The sequence below is a fragment of the Ischnura elegans genome, chromosome 5 (assembly GCF_921293095.1).
Source record: "Ischnura elegans chromosome 5, ioIscEleg1.1, whole genome shotgun sequence".
Taxonomy (NCBI): Eukaryota; Metazoa; Arthropoda; class Insecta; order Odonata; family Coenagrionidae; genus Ischnura; species Ischnura elegans.
In genome coordinates, this window is record NC_060250.1 from 35,513,075 (window position 1) to 35,533,204 (window position 20,130).

General features: G+C 39.4%; 1 protein-coding gene across 6 annotated transcripts in view; it reads left to right on the plus strand.

Annotated features, from left to right (window-relative positions):
- The window catches only part of LOC124158710 (nocturnin), a 110,103-nt gene that overhangs the window by 70,513 nt on the left and 19,460 nt on the right, over positions 1-20,130 (plus strand). Inside the window, exon 1 of one of the 6 annotated variants that reach the window (XM_046533957.1) lies at positions 885-1,174. The exons of 2 other annotated variants lie outside the window; for them this stretch is intronic. In XM_046533957.1, the coding sequence (XP_046389913.1) occupies positions 999-1,174 (176 nt within the window). In that variant the 5' untranslated portion in view covers positions 885-998. Of the gene's footprint in view, positions 1-884; positions 1,175-1,302; positions 1,319-9,405; positions 9,680-20,130 lie in introns of those variants that run through there. 3 more of the 6 variants (XM_046533955.1, XM_046533956.1, XM_046533959.1) reach the window with 3 other exon arrangements.

The following is a 20,130-nucleotide window of genomic DNA, read 5'->3' on the forward strand; positions in this document are numbered from 1 at the left end:
TATCTAAAAACCTATCACACTGGCTATTTCATTTTCTTTTGAGGTAATTTATTTAATTACCCTGTGTACAAATCATTTGGAAACGCAAATAATTAGATAGAAAAAGGCGCTTTTCCTTCGATTTCCTTTGAAAATAAGGCTGACAAATTTGAACTGTTTGAATCACCTAGAATTACTTAGTTCCCATGAATTTTCAGGTGAACGTAGCAAGTAAGATTTGAATAACTCAGCTCTTAATAATTTGTCAAAATTTTCGCATTCATTTCTTGGCTTTAAAAAGCCAATCATCAGCAAGCAATGAAATAACTCTTGTATCCAAACGGTGGCATCTTTAAAAAAATTGTTCTTTTTTCAAAATGTTTCAAAATAACGAAAACATAGAGGTCTGATTTTGAGGAGATAACGTCCCAGGTCAGAATGTAAACTATATGAAGCGGCAATCTTGCCAAGAATCTTATTTGCTCCCACAAAGATTAGAGATGTCGTACAAAGTGGCCTACTTTTCCAGATTCTTAATTTAGGTCCATTTTACTGAATGGATATCGAAATAAGCCCGCTTTCGAGAAGATGTGAGGGAGAATTCCGTGAATCATAAATAAATCTACCACGCACAGCGAAGTCTCGAGACAACCCGGGCGATCTGCCCATTAATTGTCGAGCCCGTGGACCCGACATCTTTCAGTGGTGGGGCTCGCCCGATGCACGCGAGGAAGGAAGGGAAGAAAATGGCACCATGCCCGGGTTTTCCCTCGAAAGAAGAATGAACCCGGTGCCAAACGCGCGGTTCCTCCTCTTCCGTCTCACCTTGTTGCGCTGCGGCGTCTTCGCCAAAGGAGAAACAATTCGTATAGGTCAGTCGAGGAAGTCCGCGGCTGGCGATCGGCCGGCTTCTTTTCCGATTGCCTGAGTCAATTTTGTGGCGGGTGCTTGTGTTCGCAGAACACGAACGACACTGGTGTCCCTCTCTTTCTCCGGCTTTCTTCCACACGCTGATTCGCATGCGCCTGGGTGCTCTGTCGTTATCATTCTTCGCGAATGCCCGCGCTCACCAGTCGAGGGCTGCCGCGTATCCTCTTCCGTGCCTCTGCGTACCCCTGTTCGGCTTCCGGGACGCTGCCCGGCCGAAAAGCGGAAGCTCAGATGAAGGACGTCGCGGATCGAGGAGAGGAAGAAGGTATTTGTCCGCCGAGTGCTTTCGCCGTTTGTGTGCAAATCCAGAACACTAAATCTTCTTCGCCCCGCCAAGCCGGCGGAGAAGTTTCATTTTTAATTCCACCGCTTGAGTTCCGCGATCATAAACGTCAATCTCCCCAAGACCGTGAGTGCACGCTTTTCTTTTAAATCTCGAGGGATCTCAAACAGAAGTGATGGTCGGAAGAAGAAAAAAATAATAAGCGTTGACAGAATTATTATTTCTTAGTAGTATAGTAGCCGTGCTTTTTCCACATGGCCTGTGATAGATACTTTCATGTGAAAATATCGTGTAGCTCGCAGTGGCGCCGACTCCATGGGGCCTGAGGGGGCCCAAGCCCCCTCACAAATTCGTTATAGGTGTGAGGAAAAAATGTGTCAGCCTTGTCAATTTTCTCCGGAGTGTCCAGATATCGAGATTCGAGTTATCAGGGTTCTAATGTTGATCATACGAATCTTCTAAAATGCTTAAAAAACTTAAAACTCACTACTTTTAAAATTTCCCTGGGTAAGATCCCCGGTTTGGGCCCCCCCAATATTTTTTGTGAGTCGGCATCCCTGGTAGCTGGCCACAACAGACATTTCATACCGATTACACATAAAGGTATTACTTCAATAACTGCCTCAAAATTTTTAATCTCAAACATTTCATACCGATTACAGTTGAAGGTGTCAATTCAACACCAGTTACAAAAGTTTTATGTGTTTAAGAGCTCCACGAAACCGTTGATCTTGGTAACATTTTAGCCGGCTCACATAAATGCATTTTCGGAGCTTCTTCGAGCCCATTAAAAACAATTTTAATATTTTCGAAAAATCTGTTTGAGGTCTCCATATCTAAGCTTTCTGCTCTGTGTATGTATACAACATCAGTTCCATTAAATTCCAAGTGTTTTCAATATTACAGCTATCCCCGCTTATTGTGAAAAATAATTATATTTTGTTTCAAAGCTCGCACATGTATTTTTTTTATTTGCGCCAACAAACTTGAACAGATGTTAACTTATTTATTTATAAAAGAGAAATCAAAAGTAAAGAAAGTTTATTCATGCTTTCTAAGGTAGAATTCTAACATATTGTGAATTACAATTTATACAATTTTATTCAAATGACTGATTTCAAAACATTTCGTATTATTGCCAGATCGTGTGAATAATTTTTTTTGTAGAAAATTGCCAGTAAGTTTTAATTTAAAATTAATTTAGAATTGAAATCAAGATATTCTATTCACTTAGCGTCTCAGTAGTGAATATCTTCAATATTTACGTTCTCCCACATCGAAAAAATACAATATTTTTCAATGTTAACCAAACGCCGATAACCCATTCACCGCCTTATCATACATCGATTTATAGAGGTTTATATCGATTATTTTATTCCAAAAAATGCTAGGAAGATAATTCCAACATGAATTGGATTTAAAAAAAACTAAACAGTGTATGGGAGGTAACATTAAATTTTAAAAGAGGTTTGCGATGAATGCGTATTTCATTAGGCTAAATGAAAACTCACATCCTTTCACATCACTCGTCGCTAAAATTATTTCGACACGACTTAAATTCTTCTTTTTTAAACAAATAAATTGGAAGGTAGAATACGAGAAATAGCTTGTTTGCCAATCCTGCTAGGAAGTGCGTCTTTACGTTGCTGTACCAAACAGTGGCGCAGCGAGGGGGCGGTTTTGGGGGGTAAAAGCTTAGAGAAATTTTTACGTTTAATCCATTTTACTTAATTGGATTGATATCACTAATATAATAGTGTAAGGATTAATTAAATATCCCTCGGAAAGCCGTAATACTCACCATTTTGAACCGTTTATCTTAAAATTCCGCAATTTATTAATCCCCCACCTACCGCTTATCCTGATGTGCATTCCATACCCCCACACACCCCGGTATTAGTTGCATACGCCTAAACCCCCCCAGCCTTAATTCCGAACTGCGCTCCAGGTACCAAATCCATTTTAGGCAAATACAGCAAGCGTGTCTTTCGTTTCTATGAGATGAATTATAATCCTATCTAAATATGAAGAGGTACCGAGAAAGTTATTAGCTGCATTATCTTGTCATTCGCAAATTTTCGAAAGATTAGTCCTCCAGTTAACCTCTGAGACGAGGCGTAAAATCTACTTTGAGTGTTTTGTCATCTTTTACATCTATTCTTGAGATCACCGCTGACTCCAGTCCAAATAACCCTCTCTCAGTGTCAATCACCTTGGCCGTTCCTGAAGGCCTTTCCTATTACGCCTGCCAAAACCAAGACCCTATTTACTTTTTTACCTTCATATCTTTCAGCTGAGGAGAACGGAAAACGAATGGTATTGATACGCAATAGTACATCAATTTCGGCGTTTCTACAACGTTAAGCACCATGTTTGAATGTTTTTATTTCAAGCAAGTGAGTGATGCAATACTATCTGATGTCCGGAATCCACTTCTGATTCTCATAGTGCAATCACTTATCTGGACGATTTTTCTTTTCCCCATGGGGAATATCTTTTGATTTTATCCTATGCATTATGATCGCTCCCGTAATGATTTCAAATCTATCGTAATTGATAACGTAGGCAATTATTTCACAAGCTGAGCACAAACAAAAAGAAACAACTATGGTGAAACCTAGGTAGTGACAGGTTTGCCACCAGTGCTATAGTATAATATCCCAGATTTCATCTATGTTCGAGGCCGTTTTAGCGGTAACATTTTTTCTCGAACAAATGAATCCGAAATTTTGTACCTGTCCGAATGGCATGAGCAGCATATTCTATATTTTTTTAAGACGAAAAATTAAACTAACGGGCTATTTAGGAAAATATACTTTGTAATATATATCTAGCACATCTCATTTCATTATTTTGGACATAAGATGCGATATATACTATTTATGAGAAACCGCCATCGGAAATTTTCCAAAAAAATTAGTTCTTATGCAGATAAGTTTCATTGAACTACAGCCATCCGTACTATTATGCATCCGATTCACACCGTAAAATTTTCTTTAGTGTTTGAAAATTCTTGTAGTGCGAAGAGGCCGAGGGAAAGGAACTTGTCCCTCAACTCTGGATGGGTAAAGTTTACACGCCTCTGGTTTAGTCCGGATGAGCTCTACCCTTACCTAACCTATCTTACCTATCTATCCAACCTATAGGTCAAATTACTGAGTACGGGAAGTCTTCAATCAGGGATCAGGGATGCCGACTTACAAAAAATATTGAGGGGTCCTAAACCGGGAATTTTTCCCCGGGAAATTTAATATGTAGTAGTGAGTTTTAAATTCGACGGAAAGCGGCCTTTAACTCGTGCACAAACTTCCTGGTTGTTCCGTTCCGAAATTTTCCACATGAGGTGTAGGGTACCCACTATAATGCGATATTTTGATTCGAGAGTGCCTGAAATGACGGCGCCGGGCTGTTCACCTTTCCTCCACTCCCAAATAATCATTCCCTCCCAATTTTCGTGGTGTAAATGACCTCAGTCGACGATCATTTCCATAAGCAATCTGCAAATCTCTTCCATAAGCATGGCCATCGGCGGTTGCTTTTCACAGATGAATTTAATAAAATGAGGTATGTTTTGAGACCATTTGAATTGGCCATCGGAAAATGGAGCACACGTTCCCAATGCCGCAAAATTGTTCGGAAGGATGATCTAGGACATATAAAATGAGAACTGAAGACTCACGCAGATTAATTGTGACTGCGCTTACTACACATAGGAATTATGAGAACTCTCAAATGAAAACTGTGATTCTTTGCCAATGTGCCCTCAGAATGAAATCAATGCCTGACGTGGTAAACTTCCGAATGTTTCCCGAGCAATAAATATTGCACGATTCAATACAAGGTATCTTTGAAGAAAGGACGATAGCACTCTTAGACTTAAATTAGAGTAATCCTTTAAATATAATGGCAAGCATTGGCATAACAATGGAGGATAAGGGGATAGATCCCACCCCCTAAAGCCTTGGAAATGTAGTATAACAATGTTTTCGATGATTTCTCGCAGAATTACTAGTGAAACCCGAATTTTAAGTGCCAAAATGGTGTAAAATGTAATTCCAGGCATGTCAGTTTTCAAAAGTTTTCCCGTTGACTGGGGTGTTGGGGTCGCCCTCCAGACCCCTCCATCCCCCCAAAGCATATTCCTAGTTCCGCCACTAATGGGAAGCGTGTACACAATGACGATGAAACAATTACCAATGAAGTTTCTTGGTTAGGAAAGGAAATATTTTCAGTTACAATTTTATGCTTTTAGATGAAGATGTGGATTTCATCGAAACTCGACGAACTTATGGACCCTAACGGCTTTCGGGTATTTTTCAAGAATTCAACTTCCTGTAGTCGAACGAAGCGATGGATAATGAAATCCTTTTCTCCGTGGCAACGTGACTCGAGCGTGACTGGGGCCTAGAGCGTGGAATCAACGGGCTATGTAATGCAACAGGTCACCAGTGCGTACATGTTAACCCTGACCAAACAAGAGAGAAACCACTTCCGCGTCCGAGACAGTAGTCGCACATACGGACAAAACTAAACGAGCGCGCGTATTTTCTTAGCACGTTGTTCCACCATCGAAGGATAATAATGTTTATGGAGGAGTTACTTAATGACGACCAACGTTTTAGCGGGACTGGAAACGGTTTTTCCTCTCAGCGGTGCGCATAGAAGGTCGATAGCGGAAGTTAAACTAAAGCAAAGCCGGAGAGAGTTGTCCACCATGTCAAGCAAACACGTCAAGTTGCATAATAATCCGCAAAATGGATTACTTCCGATCTTGCAGACTTGAAGGCTGCGAATTGATTTTGTAATTCTTATTAAATTCAACCTGAACATAAATACCTGAAGGCTTTTGAGAATGCTGTTGCTCGTGTGAAATTTTTTTGGAACTGGTCCTCCGATCCTGACTGTGTGAAATTCACACGCTTGAGGCTTAGTCTGACGTGAGCTCCACCCACACCCATCCAAATTAACTTTAGGTTCGAATTACTGAGTGAGTTAGCACAATTTAATGCACTAAATCTGTGAGATGCAATGGACTAAAGCGATGAGAGAGGCAATGCCCAACGAGATGACAAGTAGCTACACTAACCTGAACACCAGCCCACTAATATCCAATCGTATTCGGTAAACAGTGCAGTTCCACGCTATATTTTAGTGTGAATCTCCAAGTTATGAATAAATGTAGACTTTCGCATAAATAAGTTGAATTAAAATGGGAGATAAATATTTGTGGGATTACCAATGCCATCATTGCATTATTTCATTTTCATAGAAGTTTGGAGGAAAGAGAGTTTTTATCTATTTAAATTAAATTCTGGATGTCAAAACATTTCTTCCGATTTGATACATATACACAGCAAAAGAAGGATGTAAATGCTAGTAATATGAGTAATGCGAAATACGAAAATACAAATTCTTCCTACATGCCACGCGAAATCCCGCTGATGCGGCGTACCTTCCGGTCTATAAATAAGCCTCATAGCAAAGCCAATAAAATGCCTCGGTGAAGAAAAATAGTTAGATGAATGTAAAACTAATGTAACTCTACTTCTCCGAACAGTTGTCGTGAATATTTCATGTCCGCTAACGGGTTCGATAAAGAGGAAACGAAACCAATAAAATCGAAAAAAACGCATACACGTGCAAAAAATTGCTTTAACAGTCACTTCTATATAATTTTCCGTAGATAGACGTGGGAAACTACGCCGCCCTTCGTCGGTAGGGCTCCGTTATTTAACTCATTGAATGCAAGGATAAGCGAAAGAGCCAATACGAATCGGGACCCGTACTTGTGTATGATTAAATTTAAGCATCGCCTTGCTTTGTTTTGTCTGCGATCTTGAACCAATTGGAGCTCGGCGCTTCAGGAAATTTTGGCAGCATTAAGTGATGACGCAACGGCACTCAACGTAAACGAAAAATCGTCCCTATCGCGGTTTGCCTCCGTCACGGACGACTGTGATTCACTTTTTCCCCGGACGAGAAATGTTTTCCTCCTGTCACAGTCAAACGGTGCGCAAGATTAAATATGTACGTCACCATGATAAATCTAATACTACCACGCAATGTTCGACTTCGATTTCCTCACATCACGTCGTTATCTATCTTTAAGCTTAATTACGATTGCGCGGGAGGAGAACAGGTTTTAAACCGCTGGAGGCTGGGATAATTGTTTATTTAGCAAGACTATTATCTATCCCTCTAAATCATATCTGTTTATAGCACTTGATCATTTAAAAAAATTATTTAAATATGATATCATGCTGTGTGAAACTGTCGTGTAAGGTACTGTCTTTCGCATGATTTTCTTTGCATTCGTCGATTTAAACAACTACCGTCAAAATGAGCACCTCTAACCTGCAACTATTTTTTCAAAAGATAAAAACAACGGCTTCTCAAGGTTCACCCTGCTAAACGACGAGCTTAGATTAAGGCTAGATTACAGCCGCGATCCCAACACCCACATCTCCACGTGTGTTTACGCGCCTTTCCATTAGATATCGAGATGATTTCCCTGTAACGGGAATTCTTTCCAATTACGGGGGCCGCCGCGCGCAGTCAAGGACTATCTCTATTTACCTGCCAAATAACACCCACACCCTCATCCGTGACCTATTAGGTAGATAGATGTCCGTCGCAACCCCCCGCCTCCCCCGCTCCCTCTTCACTCATCCAGGCCGTGTATTGATCACGGATTGCTATAAATCCTCCGCCGACGCGTCCATGTCACTTCGAGCAAACAGTTTTCGAGGGGACGAGAAAGACAACTGTCGCACGCCGGACAATAACAACAACCAACCTACTGGCGACGGGACCACCCATCTCATACGATGCTTCTTAGCGAGACAGAGGACACTTACACTGCCTAATTTCATTTTTTAGCCGATTGAAACCGAAGTTTCTTCACTAAAGAATATTTTTTAAACTGCATATTTGGCTGTTTTAAATAAAAAATGTTGTCTTTGGCGTTATCGGTTAATACTTATAATACGCTTATATTTTTGAGTATTTCTGAAAAAATGAGTGATGAAACTGTGAATAATTTCTTGAGAAGTTTTTACCGTTGAATACAGTTCAGTACCGCAGAGAACTGAAAATGAATAATTTTAACATAATTTTGATCTGGTTTCCATGGAATGCATTACAATAAAACAAGGATCAGAAAAATAAACGTGTTTATGATTCAAGTCGATTGGATTTTTTGGCAATTTTGCTTTATGTTGATGGTGTAATATCGTTTTGCATAGCGTATTTTGGTGGTCTCCATTTTTTTTCTCAACGATCAACTATATAAACAAGGTGATGGAAACGGTTGATAGCGCGAAAGCATCGGGTTAAATTTGATTCTCTTTATTCTACTATAAACAAACTATTTGGAGAATCAGGTATTAAGGTAATGGCAACGCTTGCTCCTTGATCGAGGCTAGTCTGCTCATCACTTGTGCTCCTTTCTGGGCGTAAAGAACATTGTGGTGTTTATTATCATTCGATCAATTTATCTACAAAAATCTGTTCCTAAATCCAGCTGGTCTATAACCTTAAACCAAAAACCTCTCCTTGTTTAATCTGACCAATTTAAAGTGAATATAGCGGGAATGACGATTTTAATGTATTTTCTACGTCACGGAACCAATCAAGTCCTCCCTTTATTTTGCGGAACATAACACACTGCTAGAAATCGAATAAATAAATTTGTGCTGACGTGTGTGAAAGTTTACATCGGGGACTAAAGTAACGTGGCACTTTGTATAATCACGATCCTAAAATTATTCATCAGTCCGTTTTGATTTCGCAATCACTTCATTTCATTACCCACAATCAACGGTTTTAGATAATTAAGGGATCAAAATAGTCAACCAAGCAGTAGATTAAGAAAGAAGAGAGATAGACGCCCTCTTATCTCGTTAACTTCCTCGTGAATACACCACTTCCTTAAATGTGCACAGTATGCCTGGTGAGGTCTGTCGTCATAGAAATTGCGAGGGGCGACCTGTTGCTTAAGGTTGGCAGTTCCGATCGAAAGGGATGGAGGTGGGCGGTAGGGGGCGTGGGTATGAGAAAGTTGTGTGCGTGACGTCGCGCGTATGAGACTGATAACGAAATCGAAAGAGAGAGAGAGGAGAGTAAGACACGCTAGCTAGGTTGAATCAGATGACCGAGAGGGGAAGTTCCTCACCCGCATTCAGAACACGGAAGGGAAGAGTCATTTTTTTACCCGCGTCCGACCGGGAGACCCCACCGCCACAACCCGGGGGGAAATCGAAGTCGGTAAATTCCTCGAGGAAGGCTTGGGAGTTCCCGAAGTGGGAAGTTTCGCGCCCGAGAAGGCCACAGTGTCACTGCAAGCTCGCGAGAGGAGTCGCAAGTTCCGAACTGTGAGGAGCGGAGGCTATAAAAACGATCAAGGACGAGTACAAAAAGGATTGAGCTAGCAAGAAGGATGCTACTGGACGTCGTCGCCTCGAGGGCTTCCACCTCCGACACGCGGAAGTAAGATCATCCAACATTTTTATCTCCTGGGTTCTCTTCCTGAGTATGAACATACCTACCCATGCTATCGGTCTGGCGTTCGTAACAATAAGGTATGTTGGCCGCCGAGGATTTTTATAGTCCGTCGTGATTCCATTGAGTTTTTCCTCACGCATATTTAAACGTGACCCGAAGACAACCCGCAGCGTTTGCCAGACGACTGTTCATTATGCCGTTGCGACAGCCTCGGCGATCGCGGAACTTGATGCCGACAATCTGAAAAGACGCTTTTGATCCTGCTTCTTCTTAAATGTCAAATCGCTCCGAATGGATAATAATAAGTGCCCCTCACTATCGTGTCCCGTCACTCACGGTCGAGCGTTTATCCGCGCCCTGTGAACTTGATATCGCCTACATCGGCTTACACGAGAACAGGCAGCTATGCTGTTTCCAATCGAACAGTGAGGAATCTCTGGAGTGGAAAACGAAGTTGACAAAAACATTGTGAAGGTTCATACAATCCATTAAAACAGTTTACGTGAATCCAACAATGGAGAGATCGATGGTATTGGATATATTCATTACGTTAACTTTTATCCCTTTCTCTTGAGGAAAGATCATCGCGTTTCTAAGTTTTCTATCAAAAAGTATACTTAAAGAGAACCACAATGACAAATTTGCATGATAAGGTGATTTCGTGAACGGCTATTCAGGGAAAAACAAAATCCTATTTCTCGAGAAATTATGTGATGGGATTCTTTTGATGAAAGTAGACGTTCCTACAATTACGCAATTTAATATTTGAAATTAAAAGTAAAGTAATAATGTAATCGAAAAAACTTCTTCCCTCAAGAAAGTAATGGCGTGACGTTGAAAATCTTGGGACATGTTAAGTGAGCTAGTTTATTGTATATAGTAATAGTGGGCATAGGACGTACCCCTTGATTATAATACAGAGTCAGAGTGATATCGGAAGTCTGGTGCATATTTATGAGCCAACAATTATACGGAAATACCGAAAAAGGGACTGTTCCATAGGACGAAATCTTAACCGCAAAGGACTATTAAAAATAGTGCGAGTTTATCCGAATCAGAGAAAGATTACTGAGATTTCCGCGACTATATAAAGCAGTTCTCGACCGCGGATAGCGGAAAACGAATAGGATTCATACGCAATAGTTCATCAATGTCGGCGTTTTTACAAAGTTAAGCACCATGTTTGAATGTTTTTGTTTCAAGCAAGTGAGTGATGCAATACTATCTGATGTCCGGAATCCACTTCTGATTCTCATAGTGCAATCACTTATCTGGACGATTTTTCTTTTCCCCATGGGGAATATCTTTTGATTTTATCCTATGCATTATGATCGCTCCCGTAATGATTTCAAATCGATCGTAATTGATAACGTAGGCAATTTTTTCACAAGCTGAGCACAAACAAAAAGAAACAACTATGGTGAAACCTAGGTAGTGATTAATATCCCAGATTTCATCTATGTTCGAGGCCGTTTTAATGGTAAAATTTTTTCTCGAACAAATGAATTCGAAATTTTGTACCTGTTCGAATGGCACGAGCAGGACCCCATTCTGTATTTTTTAAGACGAAAAATGAAACTAACGGGCTATTTAGGAAAATATACTTTGTAATATATATCTAGCTGGGATATTGAACTACAATCGACTTACTGTACACGATAACGCTGTATCAAACGTTCTCTCTCCGTAATTAAATGCGCGAAAAAGTTTTAGCTCAATATTTTCTGTATAATTAATTAATATTTACGTAAATACAAAGTAAAATGTAATTTTTTCAGCCCCTAAGAATAATACATTTGTCTCCAAAATAAATTCAAGGTAACGACACAGTATTTACATGAACTTCACTATGGAGATCACTCGTAAATCCGTCCAAAGCACAAATTCAAATATTGGATGACGAAGGAGAAAATGACAGGTCAACGTTCGCGCGTCGCTTACTTGACCAACTACGTCACCGTATGCAAAGAATTCCGGAATGCCTACGTCAACAGTCGCCATCTAGTGGCATAGCGGGTGTGTTCCATATAGTTCAAACAATAGTATCCTAGTTCGTGTGATACTTATCTTTTTGCCTTTGTCCATCTAACCTAGTTCTTCCAATCGTGCGGAGAATGAATATGTACCACAATTATTCTAGCTGAGCGATGTAATTTTTTTCTCAAGGATTAACGGAATAAAATATTCCTTTCCTCGTCAACAGCACCATTATTTTTTTCAATTGCACATCGAACCCTGAGGAGTAACTACCTTCCAAATAGGAGTTGCTTTTAAAAACTTAACGTTGATCGAAGGCTTCTAGTGCGATACATAACGTGATACCCGAGGCATATTTATTTGGAGTTATCATTTGTTAATAGAAAGAGAGAGAGAGACCATAAAAACGTGTGACGAGGCTTATGAAACTATCAGAGGAAAATCATGAGGGAGGCATAGGAGGGAAATTGGCATATTTCATTTTTGTTTTGCGCAACATTTCTGCTTAGGAGAGGGCTTTGTGTTCTACATGATTCTCTTTCTTGCTACCTTTGGACTGCCGAGCAGTACAACACCCGTCTGACCAATCCTACCGACGGGTTTTTTTTATTGGCGGCAATAAAAAACATTAAATCATTAAATCCCAGCATCTCACGAGCAAACATCAACACTCGAGCGATAAAAAAAAGCTATGCGATAAAATAAGACGTTATAAAGCCCAAATGATGACCGTAGTTTTTCATGGTTTTACTGCATTTGGGCATTAATCTCTTTCAAGGATACCACTTCTAAAAGACAAGGATTATTACCGAAAGGATCGACACTACGTGTAGTCGCGAGGTGAACCCGATCGGCTGTGAGGAGGACATTTGGACTGGTCAAAAGCTGCACGGGTGGATTTGTGGAGCCAGTGATTGCCCATATGTTAGTGCTACAGAGCTGATTATGTGGCAGGGAAAAGACAGCGATTAATATTATTACGAAAACGCACAGGAGAGTTCATACAGCCTTAAAAAAATCATTTCGTGTTTTCAATAGGAATGTGACGTTTCTAACATTTTAAAGGCCTGTTTACACGATACATTAACACGTACAAGTTAATGTCTAAATGTATGAACGCGTGAATGACCACGGAAATGCACTGTGTAATTACCCAACTGGTGCGAACGCATGAACGGAAAATAGAACCTGCTTTAATTTGGGTCATTCTTTCGTAAATGCTCCTTTCCGGTCCGCTAAAGTCATTCCTGCAATAAGATATTAACTTGTAGATGTTAAAAGGTATAGCCAGGCTTTAAGAGTGAAGAACGTATAAAATACGAGAGCTATTCGGACAGTAACTTATCAACATAATTTCTATGAACATTTAGGCACTTATCATACTTATAAACATACTTTGAAATTCCTCCTGCAATAAAAATTTCCCGCCTGTCCCTCTAGCCATTTGGTGACCGCATATTTGATGCTCTTCATCATCCTCAAATCGCTGGGAGCTAAGCTATTTCTTCATATGCATAAGCCCATTCCATGATTACTCCTTCACCCATAATCTTTGGGTCATAAAAAGCACAAAGTTCCCAATGAATTGCTACTACCGAATATGCGGGATTTTCAATTGCAGCACACATTTAAACAAGCTACCAAAAAACAACTAGAGCTCAGACGACCCTCACTCTACCACGACTGAACGCCGACTGACGTTCCGTGCGTGCCGACTTTGGCGACTCTACCCCCTCCACTTTTCACGTATTGAGTAAACGGAGGTTATTTTCCGAACAGCACTCGTAGTTAGCCAAATAGTTCTTAAAAAATGGATACATCACCAAAATATGCTATGCAAAACGATATTACACCATCAAAATAAAGTAAAATTGCCAAAAAAATCCAATAGACTTGAACCATAAACACGTTTAGTTTCCTGATCCATGTTTTATTGTAACGCATTCCATGGCAACCAGATCAAAATTTTGTTAAAATGATTCATTGTCAGTTCTTTGGTCACTGTACTACATTCAACTGTAGAAACTTCTCAAGAAATTATTCACCGTTTTATCAACCATTCTTTCATAAATACTCAGAGATATCAGTGTATTGTAGGTATTAACCGATAGCGCCAAAGACAACAACATAGGCAGTATATTTCGGCGAAGGCGAAAAGGACAACGCATGATCCGTGGCAAAAGATGTGGTATCCAGCGACATACCTTTCAAGCCAAAATCTTACAAGATTGTCGGGAATTGTTTAGTAAAACTTGTTAGAAATATCGATTGAGAGGGGCTTTTTCACCTTCAATGGGCGATGTAATACATTCTTCAGTACTTTTTGGCCTTTTTATCGTAATTCAGAAGCGAACTCGGCCTTAAGCGATAGGTACCCATTTCCAGACTCGGGCAAGCATAAAATAGAAGTCTTGATGCTTTTTTAGGCAACTCGTGCGGTCCGTCTGGATGAATTTGGGCCAAGGAGCCTCTCTTTACAGAAATCCTCTCACATTCTCGGAGACGGGGAGACGAAGTTTGACCTAGCTGTGGACATATTTCACACCACACCCCAAAAATTAGTAACACTGATACAATCGTAGATAAACTGACCGTGGCCCGTTTTCAAAATAGAAACTGCTCCGCCACTGTTTTCATTGAACTTCGCCTAGCAAAGGTCCATTCTTTAGACTGTAAGCGTATTCATATTGCATAATTACTCAACGCCATGGACCTTGTAACATGAACTGAAAATTTAGACTGTTGAGAATACCGTTCCTCGGCTGAGTAAATAATATTTTTCTACAGCAAAGAAATAATAATGCTGTAATCAGTCACAATACACGTTACAATTTTAGGTTTCCTTAATGCAGCTAGATCATACTATATGATTTGCTGCGTGAGGTCATGGGCAACAATATTAAGTTCGTCCTTGTAAGATATGAATAAAATAATAAACTGGTATTAACGTTGCATTTAGAGAGAAAATGATGCTCTAAGTAAGGTGGACACTTTAATACGATGATTCCTTTCTTGCGTAAAAATACGAAGAGGAGGAAACAAAGATTAGTGATGTTACAACAGTCTATACATAGAGGTACATAGGACAAGAAGTGAAAACTAGTAAGGTTTTGAGTTCCCACAATTATCATAAATTATATTCTTTCAAGCTAAAAAATTACCGCTTTGATCTGGTGAACCGATCATACCCAGACGACTTCTGTTTCACTCGTGAGAAATTCCTCTCAAAAAGGTCCTGCCATCTCCGTCGCTAAATTCACTTATTCACACTCCGGGAAAAATCAACCGAAATTTCCCTAAAATAACTTCGGGAAAATATTTGAGGAAGTTACGAGTTATCAGCGGGAACGCTAAAAATAAGGGTTATCCGGAGCCAATGGGGTCACGCTGAGGGCAGTAAGTACGGGGAAACGTGATAGGATTCTCAGTCCTTGGCTTTGTGAGAGGTTCAAAGACTGGAACTGACACTTCCTCATCCTGCTCAGGCACGATCAAAAAATTAAACTATGCAATCGAGTAGTAGGGAACGTAACAATAATTCTTTGCACTTTGCTCATCACTATTGGATCAAATTCTTCCGTAATTACGATTAAGGTTTCGTCTCAGCGACAGTGTGACCGTATCCACGGAATTAATTGATATTTCCTCATGCCATTTATTGAATGTTGATGAATTTGGTGTTATATTTTCATTTTCCGAGTCGTTCACATTCGATGGAATTTCCAAGGTTTCAAAACGTTTCGAATAATATGAAATCCGTTATAAACAGAGAGGAATGCAGATGCAAATCTTGAAGGCACTAGCTTTAAATATTTATTACCTTCGTCGCAATTCGAAAGCCATAATTCTTGTTGATAAAGCAGTTATTATCATTAGGCAAATATAATACATGTCAATGCAGAAAAACGTTTTATCACTTCCACATTCATCGATGGTCGTTAATTATGTATCATTGCATCGATCGACGCATGCTCCCGATCAGAATGAATTGATGGGCAAATCATTTTTTTCTGGCTATGAAGGGCACATATTAATTGGTACTCGATGCATAGATTTTATTCTAAAATGCGAGCCATTTCTTTAAGAGACCCTCTCAGCGATTTAGAATAAGATGAAAAATTACTTTTTACTCACGGAGACAGTTGGCAGCAAGTAGAATGAGACTTGTTTTATTACAATTGCTAGTCCTTACTTATATTCCGAAGTCCGTTTTACTCACCCCACAATCTAAACTTGACCATCGTGCTCCATACATCTGTCAAGAGATAAGTGAGCGGGCAATAATGACGGAAGCTTGCCCGATCTTTACATCCCGTTCCAAAGGACTCCTTCGCTTCTATTACGACCACAACGGCGTTTGTTTAACGTTCTGGACTTATGAATATCATATTTCTCACGTGTGAGTCATTTTCATCTATAAAATACATAATTGATGTACTTTTTCGTCTTCTTTCCGTTCAAAGCATGAATAGCGATTAGACTTGAATAGTTGTGGTTAGTAGCGATTGCCATAACGGTGTAAACATTAACGGAATTTTTTCCAAGAAAATATTGACCGGAAATCGAAATTTTTCTTGCTCATAGTGAAAATTGGGAGAAAAATAACGCAATTTTTTTCGGTATTGATTTTTATTGAAAGTATCTTGTAAGATAAAATAAGGGCAAAAGAATATAACATAGAATATGGTTTTGGAAAGGAGCAAAAAAGATCGCTAAAGCGGTGTTTGTTTCAATTCTAGTGAAAATTCCTTCTCTGCACTGCATCAAATGTGAGTTTTCCATGATTTCCGATACAACACAGCATTTTTGTTGTATTCTTTATATACTGCACAAAATATCGAGCAGAGGAAGTTTCGGAGACAGGAATATTAGAATATCGTCCAGTTGGGAGCGGTCCACCAATTGCTTTCGTCTTCCGCGCCAAAATGGGATGATTGCCAAAAAGGTTTCCCGCGTGTAAATATTTGCTATTTTTGTTATTGTTCCGTCACATGGGAGTAAATGCGCCGCACCAGGAGTGCAATTTGCACCACAAATAGAACGGGTCCTGTTGAAGCATTGGGTGCGTTGTGCTTCTCCCGCACGCTATCTTCATTATTGCGACGAATGCATTGGATGCCATGAAATTTCCATCTCAACTCTTCCACTTCACGACTTTATGCGCCTTCAAAAATAGACTTTGTACTTTTCATCCATTATTTTACTACCGAGCTACTTTCGTTGAACCTCTGTGGCATACTGAGTTCATTGAAAATTTTCCGATCTCGGCCTGCCAAACCGAAGGTCGTGGGTTCGAGTCCGGCTCTGGTAGGTTGTCCTTTTTCAGGGCCTAGGTGTTTGAGATCTTCCTTAGTTGTTCATTAGATCATCACTTTAAAGGCCTTAACTACTTTGGGGCGTTGTAAATAATAAATTTTTTTTAAATATATCAGAAGTGCTCAAAACCGGTTGGATAAGAAAATCATTGAGAAAGAGTACACTGTCTATTTTATTTCAGCTGCTCGCTATCGACTTCCACAAAGAGACGACCCAAGTTGTCTGTATGATGACGTAATGCGGCCCATTTCAGGGGACTGTGGTCCCAATTTCGGAATGAGGACATCCACTTGCACGGGACGGGAAAGTGATGTTGACAAGGGTTTGAAAGGGGTGGAGCGAGCGCTGTTGCCGCATTGTATTGGTTTTGTCTCGAGATAAGGAGCGCATTCGCTATCGTAACAATATCGGTAGATATCGCACAGCTGCATTTTAAAGCCTAATGCAGAGAAAATAGAAGGAATGAAGTAGCAGAGGCGTGGCTAAACCATAACACATCAGCACTTCGATAAGGAAATTTTCCAAAATAACGCTTATTGGTCGATAGCGATAGACAGGGGATGATTTTCGGGGGGCAGTTACAGGGGCCATGACCCCCCAATTTTATCAAAAAATTTCTTTTTATTAGTTTAATATTTTTAATCCTAGTGAAGGAGTAAAGAGAGTGAGTATGCAAACGCATGGCTACAAGTCCAAAACGTGAGAAAGGTTTGAGTTTTATTTATCGTAGAGCATAGCACTCCATAGTGTAAAACCGCCCCTCTCTCCCCTCGGGGGTATTTCATACTCCCCGAATCTAGGTCATAACTCTTAACCCCCAAAATTGATACTGAATCCGCCCCGGGCTTATGAGATCATGCCATGTTTAAACTCGAGCACAAATCCACTATTAGCCACATATTAATCAAAGAACTCATCTATGATCGCGATTGCTGTGCATTTCAGTCAGCAGCCTCGCGCTCTATCCGCTAGTATACCTACGATGTTCCCCTCTCATAAATTGGATGACATGAAAATTGAAAATAACGCGGCCAATGAGTGAATAGAATATAAATTGAGGAAAGATAACACAAAATGGGTGTTTTTCTTTTTCCTGACCTCTATGTTTAACATTAAATTTGAATCATGGAGTTTAGGTCTCATAATTGAAATACTATTTTTTCCGACGCTTCGGTTTATTTTTAGAACTTCATTAGGAATTTTCTCAATGTTTATCAATGGTAAATACGGTAACTACCTATAAATATAGTAAATGTCTCGGATTAAGGCTTAACAATACACTGAAACGTTAAAAATTGCATTTCAATTTTAAGACTTAAACGGAAAGATAACAGTGCGTCAAATCACGAATTTGTATTGCCCGAATCTAATCCTACGATACATTAAATACCAGCTGAGATAGTATCCGGAACTGAAAAGACGAGATAGATACGAAATTGTTCTATCTCAAGGAACTATCATCGTGTAAATGCCAAACTTCACTCTCCTTGTGTATAGATTTTCAACAGCAACCACAACTTCCTGAAAACATTCAGAAGAAGTTTCCCGCTGAATTTGGTACTATCAGAGTAAAAAAATTGTGGATTCATCCTACCTACCTTCAGGACATGGGTTTTCCCGACTCATGGTTTTTCCGGCAGCGTTCGCGGTAACTAGATGAACGACAAGGAATGTGAGTCCTTCCGCCTTTTTTTTTACGCCAAACGCCAAGGTTCTCCACTGGGGGGATATCCTCACATTGAATTCTCAGAAGCTTGTGATACTGGAAGAAAAATGTAAAGCAAGGTGTAAAAAACAAAATGCGAAAACGCGACCAATGAAGGAAGGCTATAGAGGAGGAAGTGTTATCAAAACTTTAGTTCTGTTTTCTTCCGCCTCGATTACGAAATCCTCTTCCCACTTGATGAAAGCATTTACAAACGATTGAATTGCCAAAAATAGGCCCTCATATTTTATTAAATAGACCTATTTTATACCACCCCAGATATATAACACCAAAATTCGTGAATGCGAAATTGATAGCGAGCTAAGTTAAGCACCGAAAGGTTTTTGCGTAAATGGGTGGCTCACAGAGACTCATTCATATGAAATTCAAACTGTCTTAAGAATGGCGCAATTATTCTCACAAAAATTTGGAATGATTTATTAAAGGAACAAGATTAACCGTAAAAAAATTAAATAATCAAAACACAAGAGGATTAGTACCAGTATTCAAATAGTTTACATCAACCGCGAGCAAGGAGTTATCTTTTTAATAATCAAGGTGGGTGTTTCAGGCATATTTCCTTAGTCCATTCCAACATTTTCCTCGAGATGACAACAAAACTTTTCACTTGATTCGATGGGAAAACATTGCGCTCATCTTGTGCGCAATATAGTGCATTAATGGATCGATCGAACAATAATTCATTTAATTATGTAATCTTCGAATATAAACTGACAATGGCTCAAATGATCTCGTTAATGATATAGATGACATAATCGTATTTTTTTTTCACCAGGTTTTTGCAGGCTGAATTTTTACAATATCAAACTTTCCTAATTAGCTGTTCCTTCTCTTAATTTTACAGATCCGTGTGAAATAAAATAATAAGAAGATAATTATTAATTAGCGCAAGTGTTACAACAGTTTTTTGCTAATATATTCTCCCGAACACTTCTGCTTGATAATTAATTTCCTTTTTATGAAATGAATTTATGAAATGAAATTTTTTTATGAAATTAAAATTATGAAATTTCTTTTGTTTGTACGAAAATATTTACTGTTTCTACTTATTTCGGTAATGAACGTTTTTGAAATAATATTTATGTATAGCTTCTCTATCAATACATCCAATCTTCATCATGAATGCCAGAAAACTACGCCTAATATTTGGCCATAATTAGCCAAACAGTGCCAATTATAAGGTCTTGGATTTTGGAAACGAGAAAAACTGGGAGAAAACTAGTGCAAAAGGAAAAAATAAAACTGATTACTTTTATGAAACAAGATGAGGCAAGAACAAGAAAAAGAACCATCAAGTATTTCATGTTTCCACGAACATTACGCTTATTTACAAAAAAGTGTTTTATTAGGAGTAGCACACTAGTAAACAGGCTAATAGGACTAGGAAACACTTGGCCCAAAAAGCTAGAGATAGGTA